The sequence below is a fragment of the Thunnus maccoyii genome, chromosome 12 (assembly GCF_910596095.1).
Source record: "Thunnus maccoyii chromosome 12, fThuMac1.1, whole genome shotgun sequence".
NCBI lineage: Eukaryota > Metazoa > Chordata > Actinopteri > Scombriformes > Scombridae > Thunnus > Thunnus maccoyii.
The window spans coordinates 6,969,372-6,991,251 of record NC_056544.1 but is presented as its reverse complement, the minus strand read 5'-3'; the positions used below and the strand labels follow the sequence as shown (position 1 = coordinate 6,991,251).

The window sequence follows — 21,880 nt, the reverse complement described above, 5'->3', positions numbered from 1 at the left end:
CCGACCTCACACAAGTCTGATATGCACAACTGCATCAGCACATACAGCCCACAACACTTCCCAGAATTGCGAAAAATTGTGTGGATACGTCATACTTTCATAGTGTTCTACCAGAAAAGCTGTTTTCAATCAAGGTAAATAAATTCACTCAACTGGTAATTTTTTTTAATGACAAGTTGTGTTTATTGTTTCATGTGTCATAGTCATAGTCATGATCATCTGATAGATTATTTAGTACTTTGATACATCTTGAAGTTTGCCATGTCAGCGCTTTTCAGTATAGAAGCAAGTCAGGAGTCATTGTCAAGACGATTGTAACAGGTGTTTCTTTCATCTATCTACAGTAACAATGAGCATTTCTTTCACTATAATTATACTATATAATATAGTATATTTAACTATAAATCATTCAATAAGATTCCAAACAGGAATTTAAGAAAATGCAATGTGTTAGTTGGCTGATCTACATAAGTTTAAAAAATAAAAAATCCAAATGCTTATCATTGATTGTTAGGCCCTATGTTCTAAATATGAAATTGAATGCTTTTTTATTAAGATAAAGGACATAGTATGTTTGCAATTACATATTAATTAAGGGCATTGTCAGACATTTTTAATAAAAACAAGAATAATGTAAACAGTTCAAGTATATACCGTTGCGTTACTTTTAACCCACCTATGTGTTAATTTTGTCCTGACTGACGGTGTCGAAAGTAACAATGTGCAACTTCCGTTCAAAGTCAAATTATACCAAAGTCATTACAAATTTGTACAAAATAGCACCTGGTATTGATAGAACACACATGTGAGTTGTTAAGTACAATGAAAATTTGTTTCTGTCTTTAACAAAACTGAAAAGTATTACTTTCAACTCAGTTCTCCCCTACTGACAGGAGAATTTATAGGGGGATGTCGTAGCCCTGTACAGCCATAAATGTTGATTCAATATTATCAGTCGATATGTACGCAATTTAAGATGTCTGTCCCTTAACAACATTCAGCACCTGGGAGGTCCCATTGTGTTTAAGTTTGTATAGATTGATACAGTGGAAACTAGCAAGCATAGGCTAACTAGATTCCCTTCAAAAAGAGGAAACTACGCAGCCAAGCTTGCTAACGTAAACACCTATTTGCACTACTCGTTACTTTTTCATTCATGTTATTTCAACACCTGCTGAGTCATCGGCAGCTCACACACACTCAGTGTTGTCCATCCCACTTTATACAAAGGAGGGAGGGTTCTAGCTAGGGTGGGAAATTAACTTTTTCAAATGTGAACATCTACTGGCCACTCAATAGTAAAGTATTATTTTGTGTCTGAAATCTACCAGCTGGTGCTAATTTCCCACCCTGGTTCTAGCTAGCATTAACTGTCTGTCTTTCATGAGTCCTGTTGGGGTGTTGACAAATGACCAGACTGTCAAAACTCACTTAGCAACATAGTCCTGTAACCTCACTGCATGCCTTACCCTGTGATTTAAATCCCGACAGAGAGTGATGTACAGAGTCACGCAGTAATGTATGGAGTCATGGAGAAACATGCAGGGCTGAAATAACGGGGTGTAAGCAAGGGTAACTCTGTCAGCCACCCAGCTGGTGAACTGTATGTCTGTTGGAACTGAAGTTATATTACGTACTATTTTACAAAGCACAAAGACATAGCACAAAATCAAATTACCAAATTCATCAGTTGTAACAAAAGCTCCTTTACCTTGGAAAACACTAACGAAGGGGCAGCCGTCATTGCAGAAAAATGATAAAACTTAAATTTCTAATTTTGGAAATTATGATTTGGTTAAAATAAACAACAAATATATATGCTCTTTCAGCAAGAATTCAATTTCAGTCTGACTTTAAGTACTAGTTGGGCAAAACATTTACACATGAACAATCAATTCTCACATGCTAATGTTAAAGACATGCTTCATCTACAAAGTGTTAGATTTAATTGGATGGCAAAAAGTAATAAAATTCCATTGGTGTCATTATTTAGATCTGTGGATGGCAGGCGTGTGACGTATACATGATGCATGACCTTGCAAGTGTCATCATATTGGCAGCCATAAATCTTGCCTTGGTTACCTCTTGACCCCCTGACATCTCTGCACCGCTGCACATTCTAATGACAGACCGGAGTGTTTCCATTAGCGAGGAGCAGGCAATTTTTCGTCAATACTGTCTTGGTGGCTAATGAGAGCACTTATCTGTCATCTGTCTGCGCTGTGATCCTCTCACACAGTGCAAGGCACTAGCAAGCTCTGATGTCCTGATGAGAGTTAATTAAGTCTGCAGATTAGTGAAAGCTTAAAATATAAGTCATGCTCAGCAGGCCCATTGAGAGGATTCTTCCCACTTCCATTCAGTGTGTTTACTGTAGCCTCAACGTGTCTGGAGGCTTCTGGTACTCTATCAAGCACTGTGAGATCAGGCAGCTAAGAACAGCAGTGGGTAGAATGGATACTGAGAGGAAATGAATATCTAAGGGATTCAGGAGATGGTTATTATAATGGAGGAACTAGACTCACTGTCTAGATGGACTTTTTGAGACGGTACTGATTCTTTGAATGTAACAGCAAGAACGAACACTTAACACTTAATAGCCTTAAAAGGTTGTCAGGTCATTCACTGTCATCAAGCACTATTTAAATCCCACAGGGAGGATCTGTTTAATACAAAGAGCTACAGTATAGACCTATAGTGATTTAAAAATAAGCCTGCAGCCAGGCCAGCATGTTCACACAGCATGATCAACATGTTCCTCTCAGCAATAGGCCCACTGCTATGTGTTAAACAGAAAATGGAAGGAACCAGTGAAAATTATCTACTCATATACAGTATATGCTGTCCCACATTATTCTTGATGAATACTTTTCCTGTCACCAATTTTGTCCTTTTTTTCAAATTCACTGTGCTTCAAAGCTACTTAAATATTAAATAAATGGCACTGTACTGTATCATGCCTTTCTATTTTTTATTGTAGTTGTTGTTTTTGTCTTTTTAAACTAGTTTTTGGAAAAAGTTTCTATGTTGCTTTGGCTAAAGTTAGTTAAATCACCTGAATTTAGATCAATTCATGTTTCTTTCTGTGTCTTATTTTTACAGAATAAACAGTTTATTGTAACTTAACATAAATTTGTGCCTTAAATTAAGTTGATAGCAAATGGCAAACTGTCTTGAAAAAAGTATAAGGTTTGTTGTAAAGTCCTTGCATCATCATGTTGCCTCCAAGCCAATTTACTACTTGAAAGGTGTATTCAGACAGAATGCAAAGTGAATTTTCATGTCATTCACCCCAAACAGACAATTTACCAACTGCACAAACATTAGCTGTTTGCTGGTGGTGAGTGACACCTCGAAACACACCAGTATCTCCACTCCTTATTTTCCACCAGTCTCTTTGTTTTAGGTACTAAAACTGCTACACAGCACAAGAGCCAGAGACTCTTAACAACAAACATTAGCTTTCTCACCAGTCTTTTTCTTATCTAACTTACTAATATGAACCCACATCTCGGTCTGCACCTTAGCTTCTTGAATGTCACCAAACAAACGTGTTTGTTTGAATTAGCTGTTCAGCTGCAGAACATTGAACAGCATGTAAACTTACCTTCAAATGTCAAAAGCTATTTAGATTCAGTTGCAGTCTTCACACACTGTGCCATGGCTTGTAAGCTACAGCACAAGTTTGTTACTGCAGGTCTCATTCTGCTGCCAGAGCTCAGGCTGTCTGCTGTTGTCAATCAAACACAGACGTCAATACACCCCTTCAGCCTGCTGAGATGAAAAGGACCATTTCTCATAGGACTGCTTGTCTTCCTTTTACTGATAAAAAATAGACAAATTATTTTGGATTGCATTGTGATTTCAGTGGGATTTTAAGTAGGCAATTTTCCTTAAGCATCAGATTTAGCGAATTACTGCAACAATGTGTTAGGTCTCCAGGGGAGAGAATTTTTGAAATAAAGAAAACTGAACCCAACATCATGCTGTGAGCCATCAGTGCATGGCCGGCAACACTGGGCCTAGCTCACACCGCCCAGCTTGAGTGAGATGACACCGTAGGAGATGAGTGGAACTGACCTGGGTTCAGGTAGGCACACATCCTTTCTTTGGCATCAGCGATTGAACTCAGTATGTTGCAGCCAGCTTACCACTGGTACAGCCTTAGTGTTAATTAATTTCCTAGATGCAACAAAAAAATATCTCTCCTTTACTCCCTGTGCAGTGACAACAGGGTCGTCAAAGGTAGTTCTGAATTGCCTGTATTTACTGCTGTGTATTGGTTGTGCATTTATTATTGAAATAGTAGCCTACACATTTTTGATAGATGCCTGAGTGAGAGAAATAGGCTTCTTAACATTACTGGCGGGTAGTGTTGTACTTTACCTGGCCTTGAAGTTGGAACTCCTGCTTTTAACTGTAAAAGGGAAGAAGCAGAGCACTCTCACTCATGCTGGATTCTTTTCATATTAAAGATGGTAGATATTGCATGAGGGTTGCACTTGCAAACATCTGTCAGGTCAGCTTCTAGGTCTCACTGGGATTGGACACCAATAACCTTGATGGGAAGTTTGAAGGAATGACATAAATATACAAAATGGATATACAAAAAGGGTAAGAGTCTGCAGAAGGCAACATAAAGCATAAAAATTGTGATGTTTAATGTTAGAGCAGGAATAACCTCGGCTTGCAGACTACAACATTAAAAACATACCACCATCAATAACAAGGACATCACTAAAGCAACTGTAACAAGCATGTGTCATTGATAGGGAACTTATTTATTTCTGAGAGAGAGAGTCTTTTTCAGCTCACTGCAAGCAGTTAACTGGAGTGAGATGTGACCAAACAAGGTTTGAACATTGCGACAGGATGTGACGGGCAGACCTGATGAGTTATGGGAAGCTGATTTTATTTGTCACATTTTTGACAGATATTATCTGGAGCCATGGGGAATTTTGTAAATAAATTGAACCAATGAATTTTCCAGTGAGACTGCCAGTTCACTGATGCGCATAGTCACAGTGCTGTGGTCTGTTGGCAGCACTGGTGTTGGGCTTGATGGCTCAAACACATCCTTCCCTGCCTTCAGAATTACTTCTTGGTATTTTGCCAGCTCACAGTGGGATAGAGGGGTATGGCAACAAAGTTCCCCTGCTGGAATCAAACAGTTATACCACCAAGCCGCCAGTCATCCATCCTTCGTCATCTTGCTGTCATTTTTGCACTCTCTGTTGCTAACATGGAAAAAAACTTGTAGAGAATGAAATTATCACTTGAAATGAACAAAACAAACTATTTTCATACAAGTAACTTTGTGGCATTTTGAACAGAATGATGCGCTGACTTGCTAGACATTTCTCTCTCTCTGTGTTGTTGACTAATTATTCTCATTTAATGTGAACACAACATCAGCTGCACATCTTGGTACCAGCAGACATCATGAGTCACAAAGCAAGTCATGAAAGATTAATTAAAAGTTTGTATTTATTTTGACTCAACTTCCAGAGCTTCAATATTTGTCATGTATTTTCAGTTTTTTTATGTACACCAGCTTGGTCTGTAATGTGATATGCTTATCATATTTTATGTTTTTGAGCATTATTGTTTTGAACATCAGAGTTACCAGCTTTGCAGTTTCCTACAGATTAATTTTAAACTAATTTATCTTCTGTCACATGTTGCTGCAATGTAGTTATATAAACCCAGAGTACTGGAGTACAAGTCTTGCTTTCATTTGAAGTTGTATATTAGAATTAACTGAAATAAATCCTCATGAAAACTAATGTTAAAGCTAGTTAACCATTCCTTTCATAAGATAGGGTGATCTCAGGTAAATAAGGACATCAGGTACAATGGGACATATGAGCTTTGAGGCACTGTGCTCTTTAAATATTAGCAGCCAGTCATCGAAAAGGTCTTTGAAATGTTGCGACAACACTACTTAACATAAAACAATTATTTTGATTGGTCTGTGGTACCCAGGAAGTGTGTGGCAAAACCATGCAGGACGTCAAGTCAGGCAAATTGTTTGGGAAGCACTGTGATATATCGAATTTTACTTTTGCATAATATGGGTGCTAAACCAAAAACAGACTATTTAACAATCTGCAGCACTGTATTATGATGAAGTGTTTTATGAAGTGTTATAATTTTAATAGACATATTTGCTGAATATACATTGTTTTTTCATAAATAAGCATTTGAAGCACTCGCCCATTTTATCAAACACTGTTTGGACAAGAATTTAAGCTTAATTGGGACACTTGTTTGAGTGTTAATATTTGCAATAAGATTGTGTGTAATCAGTTATTATAGGCATTTTCTTGTATTATTTTGACCTTGTCACACATTTTGCCTTGCACAGATACACAATACACTAGGCTAATGTACATTAGTCTAAGCTAATGTAGTAATAACAGTTGATCAGAGTTAGCTAGCTCTGAAAAGTTTAGTAGCCTAAAACTAACATTTTGTGAAACTATTTATTACAGACATGGCACCAAGGAGAGAGACAGGGAAGAAAAGACAGAGAGAGAATGTCAAGGTAAAATACAATCAGTGGAGAGGGGACATGATGGAGGGTGCCATTAAAGAATATAGGGAGGCAGTGGAGGCAAGGCAGAATACCAAACTAAGAATCTTAGCAAGGGCATGGAATGTGCCAAAGTCTACTTTGGAAAGAAGGGTCAATGGGAAGATAAGTGGCTCCAAAGTGGCTTGGTTTCCCCCTGGGCAAGAAAGATATTCAACAGCTTGGCTTTAGCTTTGCCAAAACCAATGGCATTAAATGCTTTTCAGAAGCCAAGGGTTCAGCCAGGTACAACTGGTTTAACAATTTTATGAAACATCACAAATAGCTGAGGATCAAAAAACTCGGGCACTGTCTGCAGCAAGGGCTGCAGGCCTGAATCCAGAGGTGGTGGGAAAATGGTTTGAGGAGTATGAAGCTCTGCTCACAGAGCTAAATATCATGGACGTTCCTTCACATCTGTGGAACTGCGACGAATCGGGACTACAAGACCAGTTCTGCGTCACGTGAGTGGTTTGGGAAGTGGGGAAACAGTGTGTGGAAATAATGGGTGTAATAATAACTTGTCATTTGCAAAGGAAAAGAGCTGAGGATGGAATGGATGTATGAGTGCCCACGTCATATGATTGCCAGTGTCTCAGAGAATGGCTGGATAAACAGCAAGCACTTCATTGAGTGGGGTAAGCTGTTCGTGGCAGAGTTGCTGAAGAACAACCTCAGACCTCATGTCCTCCTAGTTGATGGCCACAGCAGCCATGTCTATAACATGCTTTTCCTCCAGCTGACGAAAAACAATGTTTACGTCATATGTGATCCATCCCACATAACATATGTTCTGCAGCCAGCCGACAAGGCTCTTTTCAGGCTGGCCTCAGTGGAACGGGAATGTTTCCCCTGAACAAAACATTGTCCCTGCTGAGGTCTATGCTCCAAGTATCACCACAAAGTCATTTGCTGCCATCACATGCTGTGCCACCCTCATGTGCCATACCATCCTCACCCGCTGTGCCACTCACACATTCTGTGCTACCCTCATGTACCATGCCACCCTCACACACATTGCCACCCTTACATGCTGTACCACCCTCACACGCCATGCCACCCTCACATGCAGTGCCACCCTCACGTACCATGCCATCCTCACCCACTGTGCCACCCTTACCCACCATGCCACTCCCACATGCCACGCGACCCTCACACGCTGCAACAACTTTCAGCATGGAAGATCTGGGTGCAGAAGAAGTCAACATGTCAACAAGTCAACAACCGTCCTCCGCTTCACCCCAATGCTGGAGGACCCAACCACCTGTCGGGATGATGAGCTACCATCAGCCTCTACGGTAGGTAGCCTAGATAACCTTTAAAATATTACCCAATGTGGGCAAGAACACTCAAAACCATTGGTATGGTCCTTTAATTACTTATCTATCACTGTACCCTGTCACTTACCTGTATACATCACCTAAGTCAACCTTCTGTCTTCTGTCCCTTGATTCCCCTCAGGCCAAGCCAGTGACATTCATCGACCTGATTTCCATTCCAAAGAGAGAGAGAGCGAGAGAGAGGGAGGGATTTGAAAGAGGGCTAAACTCCCCAGCTACTGACTTACCAGCAAAGAGCATTTCAAATGTTTCTTCAAAAACAAACAAGAAGCCAACAAAGGCTGAGCAAACAGCCAAAAAGCCAGACCTGCAGTTACCCCTGTAAGGTCTGTAGGAGAGTGTATGGGGACAAAAGTGACCCCAAGGTGACAGGGGAGAGGATTAGCAGCCTTTGCTGGTTCCATGAGAGCTGTGGGGAGTAGGCTACACACAGTAGGCCTATGAATGGTTTCATAACCAGTATTCTGGCTTGTGTCACTGGGCTGTTCAGCCCTTTTACGTTTTAACAATTAAAACTAAAACCCAAATAACATCGATGAAGGTGTAGTGGTTTAGTAGGATGAAATATGATGAACATGAAATATGAAACATTTAAGAGGCTGTGTTAAGGATTAAGGTTAATTAATTTGTTAATTATTTTTGTATTCATACAACACCTGATTCCTTATTTTTGTCTGTTCAGCCCTTCTATTACTATGTTCAATTGTGCTATGTAGCCTACAATATGTTCAAATAAAAAAATATTTGAACTGAAAATGAATGTCCCACTTTACCTTACCATCTGTCCCATTTTACCTGAACATGCCAACAATGTGAGAGACGGGGTCTTTGTGTGTTTGAAGGTCTGTAGTATACTATATATATAAGTATACTTTACAACATAATTTCAAAATAGAACTATTGCAGAGATCTGTGATAACATATAAAAACATCATTGGAGTGAGTAACCAGCTTTTTTGATGGTCTCCTGATAATTCTACCAAAAAGTGTCCCACATTACCTGATTCCAAACCACCAGTGAAAACATAAAATATTACACATCACCATGAATGCTGTTTTCTTTAAACTGGTCTTTCTTTTTCAAAAACAACATCTTATTCTGTTTTATTTGAGATAATGTGGGCACAATTTCACCTCATTCCTTTGTACAAAAACTGGCAACACTTCGAAGAGGCGTCACTCTGCCTCCCTCTGGCGGCCGCTTCTCATTATGAGAGCAAAAACTGATTTCCTGCCGTCGAACCTGAACTAAAGACCAGCGCGGTGTTTGCCAAAGGCACGTATTTGAACGAACCTGTGCATCTGGGCCAACGTTTACGCTGGATGAAGGAAGTGGCACATTTTCCTTCACCGCTAGCATCCCTCCCTCCACCCCCAACCCAACCCATAGGAGGATCACTCCATACTGACTCAAGGACGCGCCCCCCAAGGCACACTTTGCAGGAGAGAGAGAGAGAGAAAGGGAGAGAGAGAGAGAAAGAGAGAGAGAGAGAGAGAGAGAGAGAGAGAGAGAGAGAGAGAGATGCAGGTATTAACTGGAGGTGGGGAGGGTAGCGCAGTCGTTGCTGACCGTTGGGACACCAAATGGACAGGAGGGGATGTGTTGTTGTGCTGATGGCTTTCTTTCATCTCCTTCCTTTATGAACTCGACTCTTAATCCAAGCGGTGACGCAGGTGTATCCTCCTTATCCACCCTCCGGTGTACTACTACCACCTATCCTAAATTTCCATGCGCCGCACCTTTCCTTTCAAGTCACCAGAGGGGGATTTTACGCGCCGTAGTGGGAAGAATAACAACATGTTAAATGAAATCCGGTGCGTCTCTTTTGTGCGCCGTCTGGTCCTGCCGTTGTGAAATGTGATGCAGGGTCTGCAGCCAGCACAGATGACTTGAACCGGGCGGCACAGGCGGTTGCAACTACAGCACTTATTTCAGAAAGAGAAGACTTATCGAAAACCATGACTGACCAGGTAAGGCGACACATATTTTCCACCTCCCGCTTTAACCCACCTCGTGCGCGCTCTGCACAATAGCCATAGACTACACACACACACACACACACACACACCCCAGGTAGGCTACACACCCCCTCTAATCTTATTTAGTGAATGGCACGAGATCTAATCACTGATTTTTCTGCAACCAACACTTTATTCAACAGTCTGGTTCTGTCTTTGTGTTGGGGGGAATTCACTTTATCATTTGTAGCTTTTTAAATCTTTACTCTCATATGATTTTTGTCAAATGTTATTACGTGTGTCTACTTAATATTGACTTTATAGTAACCCATATGTGCCTTATATTTTCATATAGGATTTTCTACCACAGTCCATATTTTCTTAGTAGTTGTGAGATAGTTCAAGGTTTTGCTGTGATATTTGTGCAGTATTGATTATTACAAGATTCTGAAGGGTGTTCGACCAATCGATCTGTTTCTCTCCCTCTTGGTGGACCATTTAATTCCTCATAGATTATATCATAAATAGAATGATAATGAGGCGCACAGTAAGCATCCTTTAGAAGAAAACAAAAGTACACCAGACATAACTAGACTGCAGCTTGTAGGGGAGGAGGAGTAAGTGTAACTGGGCAGTAACGACGGAAGGATAAAAACATTGCCTGTATTATTAATTTTGTATTGTGCACCGTTGTTTGCCCTAGTTTCTCGACAGCCTGGTGAGAGAGGGAGATTAACCCCTGACACACTGGCTCAGCCCGCGGTCAGAGTTTCCGGTCTCTGCATGTATAGCTCCCCTGAGCGCCGCCGACAATAGAAGCCATGCTTAATTGATTAGGTTGTTCAATTAACCTAACTGAGCTACCTAAACGAGCCTCTGTGAATGGTGTATGTGTGTGTGTGTGTGTGTGTGTGTGTGTGTGTGTGTGTGTGTGTGTGTGTGTGTGTGTGTTTTTGTGTGTTTGTGCCAACAGCTATATGACTGTGTCACAAGCAGCCACACCTCAACTGCATACATTATATAAAAAAGTACCATAATAATCTGCTATATAATAGGCTATATCCTACTGTACTATACAACAAAACAACACTGCATTACATCTATATCACAATACACATTACACAACACTACACCATACTTACTTACAATACCATATAACGCTACACTATACTATACTATACTATACTATACTATACTATACTACACTATACTATACTATACTATACTATACAACAACACTATCTATATCATATTACATCACATTACACAACATTACACCGTACTTACACACTTGATATACATTTTTTTTGTACTATACTACAAAACAATACATTACACCACACTACATTTTACTGTTCCATGCAACAAGATTACACAACATTATACTTCACTATACCACAGTACACTACTTTACACTATACTGTAGTATACTAAACTATACTACAAAACAATACATTACACAGCACAATGCTAAACTATATTACAGCACATCACATTACACAGCACTACACCATACTTTACTTCAATACATACACAAGATTACACTACACAGTAATATACTGTACATTACACAACAGCATACTATACTACACTACACTACACAATTTTACACTATACTATACTGTACTATACTATATTATACAATACTATACCATACAACAATACATTACACAGAACTATACTAAATGATATTACAGCACATCACATACTATAGTATACTATTTTATACAACACTATCTATATCACAAAACATCACATTACACAACACTACCGTACTTTACTTTAATACACTACAATACAGTACACATCACTACACTAAACTATATTACAGCATGACACATTATACTGTACTATACCATACTATACTATACATTGCACAACACTACACTAAACTATTTTACAGTACCTCACATTACACAACACTACACATTCTATACACTATACTATACTAATTATGTTATACCACTGAATACTGAACTAGACAATAGTATGCTATATGATATCACATTATATACATTACATACTGTACTTTATTGTGCTATACTACTATGCTATACTGTACCAAACTAAATCACACTATATTCTACACTACATTACACTACAAACATCTATACTATACTATGCCAAATTAAATTACACTATACTGTACTGGATTACTATACATATTTACTTCTGAAGTATACCATCATTGTATATATTCTACAGTATATTTTAGAACTTATATTCTACTAAGCAAATCATATTTAAAGCAAATTATGAAAACAAAGCAAAACCATGAAATGTTATGCTATAGGAGACAAAGTACAGTAGAGTCCAATACAGTCTAATGCAATCCAATACAACAGTCCTGCAGTAAATCCTAATTTTGTAACATTTATAATCCTAAATCGTTGCTGACACTGTGTCAGAGAGGTGTTAATTCAGTTTGTTGTATTTGCGATACTTTTACTTTGCTGTAGTGGTGAATTGGATTGCGTTATATTCTAATGTGTTCCTGTTATTGTCTCTACCTCCTTTAATTAAGTGCCAATACTGTACTTAGCTTTGCCACAGGCAGACGCTGAGCTACAGACACACAGGGGCTCTGCTGGAACTAGATTAATTGCTGTATTAATATTGATGAGGGTCCTCTCTGCTTGACCTGCTGTGGCTGCACACACACACACTATTATGCACATGTCTGCACGCACACACAATCACACACACACACATACACACAATTTTCTCAGCCAAACTACTATTCTGAAGAAAACTGCTGACAAACTCCTTTGCAGCTTTCCCTTTTGAAATAACTGTGGTTAGAGATCAAGACTTTATGTTTCTGACCTATTTTTGTGTGAATTCATGCTGCACTCGCTATGTACACACTGTACAGTATAGAGCCACCTGACCGCACATATGCCCTTATTACACACAGCTGCACAGCCTCTTTTCCTCTGCTCCTCCCTTGTGTTTTCTCTCCATACATCCTCCATGTCTTTCTCTTGTCTTCCTCTCTCTGTATGTGCCCTTATCAAGCTGCTGTCTTTTAGCATCCTCTAATCTTCTGCTATTCTTTCAGCAGCTTCTCCTGTCCTGTGTCTTCCTCATTTCATTGCTGCCCCCCCCCAGGTTTCCCTTTGACACGCTCTGCGTCTTCATCAGCATCTCTCGCTCCCTGCCACTTATCTGTCTCACCTCCATTGTTAACACCTCCCTCCTTTCCTCCACTCATAGACACACAGAGTGGAAACACCCTTCCCCCATTCTCCAGTGATAACATTCACCAAAATAGACAGTGTTACAGGTAGATCTGGAGGTCTACCTCAATTTTAAAGCCAGAAAAGTACTCTAGGCAGCGCCATATACTGTATGTCATGCAACAGCAGCTCCTTTCTATACATACACATGTCTTTTTTCTTCTGTATCAATTTCATTCTAGTACAGTATGTTTCTCACCACGGCGCCTCCCCTCCGCCGAGGAAGCACACCCCTGCCTGTCAAACACCAGCTGCGAAGGGAAGAGGCCGTATCCGAGGACTGCGATTGGATCCCAGGCTTGGAGGAGCCTGCCATGTTGCCTATCAGTGACCCATCTGTGCCTCGGGATGAGTCCTTCAGCCAATCGGCAGCCACCCAGGCGGTTTACCACAGCCACAGTGGGGCATTGAGAATAGTGCTGCTGGGACAGAATGGCGTGGGCAAGTCGTCGCTGGCCTTATCTCTGGCCGGGCAGTCGGACAGATCCCTCTCTATAGACTCTGAGACACAAGCTTGTGGTAATGCCTCATACACGAGTTGACTGAGAGTGTGTGTGTTTGTGTGCATCAGTGTTAAGAATGGGGGACCATCTTAAATCATTTTCAAGGTTTAATGTTTGAAAAGCTCAATTCAGACACTGGGTGTGGAGCTGAAATGGTCACAATTCTCGGAAGATCTACAGTATGCTCATAAATTCTGGTCCCTTTTGTCATTCAGCCTCAAAGGAGAATCCACCCAAACCCAGATTTTAGACTTCACACCTTTTCCCTTCCAATGTATTTTAAAGAAATTGTGTTACAGTTTGGGAAATACTTATATACTTTCTTGCTGAAAGATCTTGATACCAGTCACATGTCTTTACAGTAAATATGAAGTGACCGCCAGCAGCCGGTTAGCATAACTTAGCACAAAGACTTGAAGCAGGGGGAAAACAGCTAGCCTGGCTCTGTTCAAAGGTAAAAAAAATCTGCCTACCAGCAACTCTAAAGCTAGCTAATTAACACATTTTATCTTGTTTGTTTAATTTATACAAAAATCGAAGAAGGTTGCCATTTTAGGGGAGGTTATGTTCCAGACTAGCTGTTTCCCTTTGTTTCCAGTCTTTATGCTAAGCTAGCTGTTGGCTGCAGCCACATATTTATACAGACATGCAAGTGGTATCATATCATCATATTTAACTGTTGGCAAGAAATGGGATAAAAGAACAGCTCCTTTCAGGTTTCACTTTGGGTGTATTTTCCCTTTAAATGCTGCTAAAAACAGGCTTGATCTCCGTTTCCCTCTGCTGTGGTCAGTCAGTAGGTGTGTCTCTAAACAGAGGTCACTGCAACACTGATAATCAGCCCTCAACCATTCAATCAATCAGTCAGTGTCACTGAGAGGCAGCTACTCATCCCTCTGCATAATGCTGACTTGCCCCAGAGTCACACCATACAGTATTCATTACTGTCCGTGTAGTACATTCGGATTCATGCATCATAAATGGATAGAAAAAGCACTTTCATCTAAAGAGCATGTACACAATGTCATGATTCAGCTCTCACTCTGAATGACAATTGTATGTGCTGGATTATTCTATGAGCTACACGGCGAAATAGCAAAGTGTAAAAAAACAAAACAAAACAAAAAAAACACACCATTCAACACCCACTCAATTAACACTTTGAGGTAGTTACGAACACAGATGCTCCAGCACCATATTAGCTCCATAAGTGGAAGGACACCTCATTAATCAATACGTGTCCTCAGCAAGCACCTGTAAAAGACAGCACTGATTAGGACCAGGAGATTTGTTGCACTCGTACCTTATAATAGACATGTCATTCATTATGGGTTTTCCAATCTCTTCCAAGGATTTTTGGATTGATGTGTACTTTAAAAGCTGCCGTATAATTATAGGTAGTGTGTTTTTGTTGTAATGATAGTAAGCTCATGGTTCAGTACAACACACCCATTGTACTGAACTACAGATAATTTTGAATAAATCTCACATATACCGTACTGCTGACGTAAATAAAGAGCACCAAAATCTGCCAACAAACGCAATATTTACCTCTGTTTGCTTAGCTCCATTTTCTTAGAACTACAGTGTCCAAAGTCTGTCAGACAGAGAAGCCCCTATAGGTGATCCAGATGGCGGAGTAGAACTCCCTCTGCTCAAACTCCCCTATTTTTGTTGCAGCAAAACCTTTTGATAAGACTGCTTTCAAATCTTTCAAACTTGTAAAAAGAATTATAACTTCTGTCTGCCTAGAATATTATAATTTTGATGCAATCATGCAATTTCAAAACCAAAGAGATGGCTGACAAACCACTGATGGATGATGATGAGACTACTGCATGCCAGCTGACAGTGGCCTTTCTGAAATCTACCTTGAAAAAACCCTTCAGTCAAGCTGAGAAGAATTCCAAAGAAAGATTTGAACATATAGAAAGTCAACTGAGAACCGTACAAGAGACCTATCCAAATATGGTGAAGATATCAAGACTCAGTGCTCAGTCACCTCAACACTGCAGGTACGGATCAAGAATGCTGAAGAAACCACATTGCAACACAGCAAAACACTAGACCAGCTTGAAAACAAGTTGGTATCTCTTGAGGACAGAAGCAGATGAGACAACCTGCACTTCATCTACTTAAAATTGGGAGAGGAGAATGGAATTGGCTTACCTGACAACCAACATCCTCAACCAACATCCACCGGAGCTCATGCGGGCTCATAGCATCCAGCCATTGTGACCTCCATCTGCTACTCCAAGAGTCATGATAGTGAAATGTCTGCACTTAACACATAGAGACCACATCTTGAACGAGTCAAGAAGAACACCCAAGGAAGTTGTCAGCCACACCGTTTGATTCACACCGGACTACAGTGACTGTACTACCGGGCAGAGACGTCCCTGCTACCCAGTCATGAACTGGACTCAGGGTCTGGGTTTCGAAACTTTCTTGCTGTAACAAGTCTGGAACTGAAGTCTGTTCCCCCCTCGAATAATGTTCCCCTCGTGTTAGAATTTCCCATAGCACCACCTCCACGGTTGGGGTTAGAACTTAGGTTATGGTTAGGCATAGCAGAGATGACTAGTTGGGGTTAAGGTAAGCTTGGGGTCAGGTTAAGCACCTCAGAAGATGACTGGTTGGGATTAGGGATAAGGTTGGGTGCAGGTTAAGAAAACAGGAAACGCATATCGACAGGAAAACAGACTTTGACACAACACCGGCTGTCATCAAACTGGTCCACAGTGCTGAGCAGCATCTTTTCACTGACCTTCAAACTCATACTCTACACATCTGCCGCAACTGCTTACACTCTGTGATTTATTATCTATTTGCTTATTTATTTTCTAAGCAAAGATATGCATTTATGTTTGATATCCAGTACTTAGGTTTTTCCTGATTTAGTTCAGACCTATCTGAGTATTACCAATAGGCAAGATGTTTTTGTTTGTTTGTTATTTGTTCTTTTTATTCTGCCTTGAGGCTCAGTGGTTTGGCCCTTTTTTGTTTTCGCTCAACTCTATCTCACTCAGATAAGAGACTACCTTAAGGGGAAAGGGGTGAGGTTGTCTTTTTCTCTTTCCAGATTGTCTTTTTCACAGTCACAATTATTTTTTGTGGAGTTGGGTGGGGGTTTTGTTTCTTGATGGGACACTTCTCCCCTTTAGAGGGGTTATGGGGATGGGTATAAGAGGAGGCAGCTAGTTCTTCTATTTGAATTCCCATCACTGATATTATTAATTCGGGGGTGGGGATGTAATTTGGGCATGGTGGCATTGGATGTGGGAAAGGGTTTTATGGAATTATCTTATTTCTCTTTATTAAACAACTGTAGTTATTTTTTGAGCATCACTTGGTAGCACCGCTCTTTCTTCTTTACATTCATGACTAGCGCTAGCAACAGTACTATCTTGGAATGGTCTAAATATCCCCCAGAAACAAATAAGCATCATGGATTTCCTACGGAGAAAAAAAGTGGAGGTGGCCTTTTTTCAAGAAACATATTTATTGGAAAAGGATTTTAGCAGATGCAGAATAGATTCTACCGATATTGCATCTTCTTCAAATATGAAATACAACAGAGGTGTAGTAATCCCTGTCAAATGTACCTGTCAACATACGGATCTGGGATCTGGGAGAGATACTAAATGTAGAGTTGCTTACGTAAAAACAGTAGTAAATGGGAGAAAAATAGCATTTCTCTCTGTATATGCACCAAATGTACCAAATGTATCTGGTGCTGAAGTCTATAACTACTTAACTAATACAATACTTGAATTATCTGAATTTGCTCTAATAATAGGGGTGACTTTAAGTCTGGGTACCCTTATTGGACAGAACTGGGATCACAGAGTCAAGAGAACAACGTCCAGTATCTCATGCATTAATGAGATGGGCTATAGATTGCTCTGTGTTAGATGCTTGGCTGACTTCACACCCCTTAGGAGAGAATTTACCTGTTTCTCTTCACAAAATCAATCTTTTTCTCGTATTCACTACATTTTTATTTCTCAACAGCCGTATAAGGTTTCAGATCTTGATTTGCTCCCCATGTCACTCTCAGATCACAGAGCTGTGACAGGTGAAATAACCATTCTCTCTATTCTCTCTACTAAAATGTGCAGCATGTTGGCATTTCAACTCCACACTTCTGCAGAATGAAACCTTAAAAGAAATGAAAGGAAAATTGGATGAATTTATTGCAATTAAAACAACATCAGTGAATGATTCTGATGTTCTGTTGGACACATTGAAGGGATTCATCAGGGATAAAACAATTGGGTTTGTTTCCATTCTATAAAAATTCAGATTGCAGCATATTCAGAAATTGGAAAAAGATGTTGTGAAGTAGAAAATATTATGGCCTTGAATGTTACACAACAAAGCTAGCGCTTAAGAGGGAGTTACTCAGCAAAAACCTCAATGATTTACTCAGACATAGAGCAGACATCCTTATGCATAGAGCTAAGCAAAATTATTATCTAAATAGTGCACAACCAAGCCATTTACAAGCACTGAAACTGAAAACCAGCGAAAGACTAGCAAATAAAACAATTATTAAATCCATCACTGTTAAATTGTGTACCAACCCAATAGAAATCAATGATATAAGAGATATAAGAGATAAAGTGGTCAAGAGAGTTCGCCAGCGGCTCTATTCTTTGAAGAGACTGAGGAAGTTCAGCATGAACACCAGCATCCTCACTAATGTCTACAGGTACACCATCGAGAGCTTGCTGAAGGGCTGCATCACAGTCTGGTACAGGAACTGCTCTGCCCACAATTACCGAAATCACTACAGAGAGTGGTAGACATGGCACAGCACATTACTGGCAACAGACTCCACGCCATTCAGGATATCTTCCGCCAACAGTGCCTTCGGAAGGCATACAGCATCATCAAGGACCACATCCACCCAGCACACAGTCTGTTCTCCTTGTAACCGTCTGGCAGACGATACAGGAGCATGGCCGCATGTACCACCAGACTTAAGGACAGTTTTTACCACTGGGCCATCAGACTTCTCAATATTTAGCTCTCTGCAGGAAAGTGAATAAAAGACTGGCAAACTATTCCTTTAAGGTTCCCCTTTGGGTGTATTTTCCCTCGTCTTAGCGACCCTTTTTTTTTTTTTTTTTTAAAGTTTACATCTTAAGTTGGAACAAATAGGCTTGGGGCTGCGAACCTCAGGTCAGGTAGGGAAGTTAGGAAGTATTCAGAGATGGACTAATGCATTGTTGGTTTTGGTGTTTTCATGGGATTTGTTGACATTACCAACATTACCAGCCTTATCTTTTAAAATGTAGAACAAAAAATGTGTAAATGTCTAGATAACATGTCTTTATTAGGATAAAGAGTAAATGTCTGAAATTGGTTAAAATAACATTCTTCAAACACATCAACTGGCCACAAACCCCATTTTAAACATCTTCTCACATGATTTTAGGTTTCTAGAGTAGGTCAAGGACATTTTCTAAGACTTAGATGAACTTGTTAACATTTTCAGCTGTTGAGACCACTGCTGTTTCACTTTAGTTAATACTGTGATGCATTTATGCTCCACAATGCATACTGTCACAGTAACCCCTAGTATACCCTGGCATTGTCATACACTGTATGCTGAGGTGTTTATCTTACATTTACACGGGTATTTGCTTGCAGGTGAGGGCTACGAGTGCACAGTGACAGTTGACGACGAGGACAGCAAAGTCATAATTTTCGACAACTGGAAACAGGTGAGTTACTGACTTTCAGTTTCACACTTCAGTCAGTCTGTCTTGTTTATCTCGTATGGTTCGCCCAGCTTCCTGTGTTTTTGTGCTCCAGTGACCTCTTTCTCTCTAAACCATTGTTCACTTCGTGCTGATCCAATCCAACCCTGTGGCAGTGATTTTTAGTTGGAAAAACTGAGGACTGAAAAAAGCAGGCAGCGGCAGAGAGGAGGAACAGCTTGTCAAAAAGCTCCTCGTGACACTGAGGACATTATGCAAAATCAGGCATGCAGTCATTAATGCCTATTAATGATGTGATGGAACGGTAGAACACTCTAATTAGTGTGTAGGGTAGATCATCCCTGATGCATCCTATTCCAGATGTCCACTCGGCCTTCAGGGGCTCCCCCCTCAAGGGTAAATTATTCACACACAGCTACATTTAACTCGGGGGAACTTCACTGAAAGCAAGCTCATCTCTTCACTTCCTCACTTTTTCGGGAAAGTGTTCCCCTCTCGCTTTCACCCCCAATTTTGTTGCCCATCCTTCTGGCGGCTTTCATCATCTCCAAATCTCCCCATCCATTCACTCCCTCTCTGCTTTTTTTTGTGTGTATGTGTGGAGCTTGCTTGCCTCCTCCACCAACCCTTTTCTGCTGTGGTTAAATCTCGCTGAAAGTTAATTACATTTGTTATTCTGTGCGTGTTAATACAAGGCAGGGCATTAAGGCTGAAGCAACAGACGCAGGCCAGCGGGAAGCTTGGAATAACTCCAGGGTCGTCAGCAGTGGGGGGAGGCAGAGAGGACTGGACGGCGTCCCAAATCATCCGCCAATTCATGCTCATATTTTGTGCTTTTTTTTTCTTCTGGTAATGCCTGTAGATAAAAGACATACACACACATACAAATATAACCCTTAACACTGAATCTCTTGCTCTCTCTCACACACACAAACACACAATCAGGTGTGCAGACAGATGTTGTCCAGCTGCCTGACACGTGTCGCTTCCTTGTACCACCAGTGTTCCCACTCCAAGAGGCAGGGCTTCTGGTCTTGAGGCAAAGCTGCAAGTGTTCTCCATGGGGCACCCCAACCTACACCCAAGTTACCATAGCAACATGCACAGCCACACACATTCACACTCATGTACGCACATACTGTACAGGCTGATTTAATCACTCACTCACGCATAAGATCATGCTAGAACAGTCAGCATCCAACGCTGTTGGCTGTAGGGCTTCACGCGTTCTCTGGCCAGCCCAATCAGCGCCTCATGATTCCCCTGCAATACAAACTGCTAAAAAAGATGAAAAGCTGATACATTCACACTCGATTATTTCTTCAAGTACTCTCTTTGCTTGAGTCATAGCTGATTGACACATGAAGGTCAGGCTGGAGTTGTAATTCTCCTAACTGCAGTGCAGGGAGCGGCGCAAAACAAACCGCAGGTAGAGCTAACACATAAATATATAGACTGTGCAGACAGATGTGTGTGTGCGTGCACATGCAGCGTCAACATGGTCAAACACAACAGCACACACGCACAGAAGGCTGAGAGTCTGCTCAGTCAGACACTGGGATGTTGCGAGTGTTGTTGACGTCACGGGGGTAGGATGGTTTAAATAAGTCATCTGTGTTCCCGAAATAGATACACTGGCACACTTGGCCTTGACCTAGCCAGCCCATGCTGTCCTCTGGCTTCAGACTGACATTGGTTCTGTGATGGATCTCTTTAACAGCCAATTGTGTTCTGTATTTAAAGGAGAGATTGAGGTCACTGAAGGCCAGAGGACTCCTCTCGCCCTCTACCCTAATGTGTGTGTGTGAGAGTCTGAATTCATTTGAAGCTCGAGCCAGTGTAGGAGTTTGCATTATTATTTGATAGCTTGAAATTAAAATATTTATTGAAGACAACCAAAAGGTGCAGCCTGAGGCCTGGTAAAATATAGGCCGGTGATATATATGTGTAATTTGCTGCTGGACCGGATTGTTTATGTTAAAGCAAATTAGAGAAAAAGTCCAGGATGCAATTTGAAGAAGATAATTGCTGCTTGACCACATTCTTTCGCTTGATTATGAGGGAAGAAAACATTGTTCCACCATCCAGCGCATGCAGCAGAAATTGATTTTGGCCTCAAGCTTATTCTTAAAGTGTCTGGGGAGCTCCTTCCCTTGGCATTTTTCTCTTTCCTGTTTAGCTGTTCTGCAGCCTTATGAGAGTCGTTCTGGACTATTTACGCTCTCTCATTACTTACCCTAATCCACATAAACTATTATACCTTAACAGTTTTGTTTGTTTTAGTCTCCACTGGGAATCACTACTCATTTTATTTGTGTAGAATATTCTGTGTGAACCAAAATCAAGAGCTAGAAAAGCTCAGTTGAAGTCTGAGCTGCTGAATTGTATTTAAGGGATAAATATATAATATCAAACCTAGTACAATTTTAAATGGAGTTTTCTATGTCAGGTGGATTGCAGATTGAACAATCTCATAGTACTCATTTTCTGCTTGAAATCATCAGAAGTTTTATCTGCTAAGTCATGACAGAATTGA

At 40.5% G+C, this 21,880-nt stretch overlaps 1 protein-coding gene and 1 long non-coding RNA gene across 2 annotated transcripts in view; one reads left to right on the top strand and one right to left on the bottom strand.

Annotated features, from left to right (window-relative positions):
* Positions 1-917: 917 nt before the first annotated feature.
* Positions 918-9,119, bottom strand: LOC121909199. Its single transcript, XR_006099384.1, has 5 exons — positions 9,049-9,119; positions 7,982-8,059; positions 4,387-4,558; positions 3,608-4,182; positions 918-2,266 (listed from the first exon to the last, which is right to left on the bottom strand). It is a non-coding gene; the product is annotated as an uncharacterized LOC121909199 (long non-coding RNA).
* A 309-nt stretch (positions 9,120-9,428) lies between these two features.
* rem2 (RAS (RAD and GEM)-like GTP binding 2) overlaps positions 9,429-21,880 on the top strand; it is a 32,065-nt gene continuing 19,613 nt past the window's right edge. Inside the window, exons 1-3 of the mRNA XM_042429644.1 lie at positions 9,429-9,885; positions 13,295-13,631; positions 19,274-19,347. Of these exons, the coding sequence (XP_042285578.1) occupies positions 9,874-9,885; positions 13,295-13,631; positions 19,274-19,347 (423 nt within the window). The 5' untranslated portion in view covers positions 9,429-9,873. The remainder of the gene's footprint in view (positions 9,886-13,294; positions 13,632-19,273; positions 19,348-21,880) is intronic.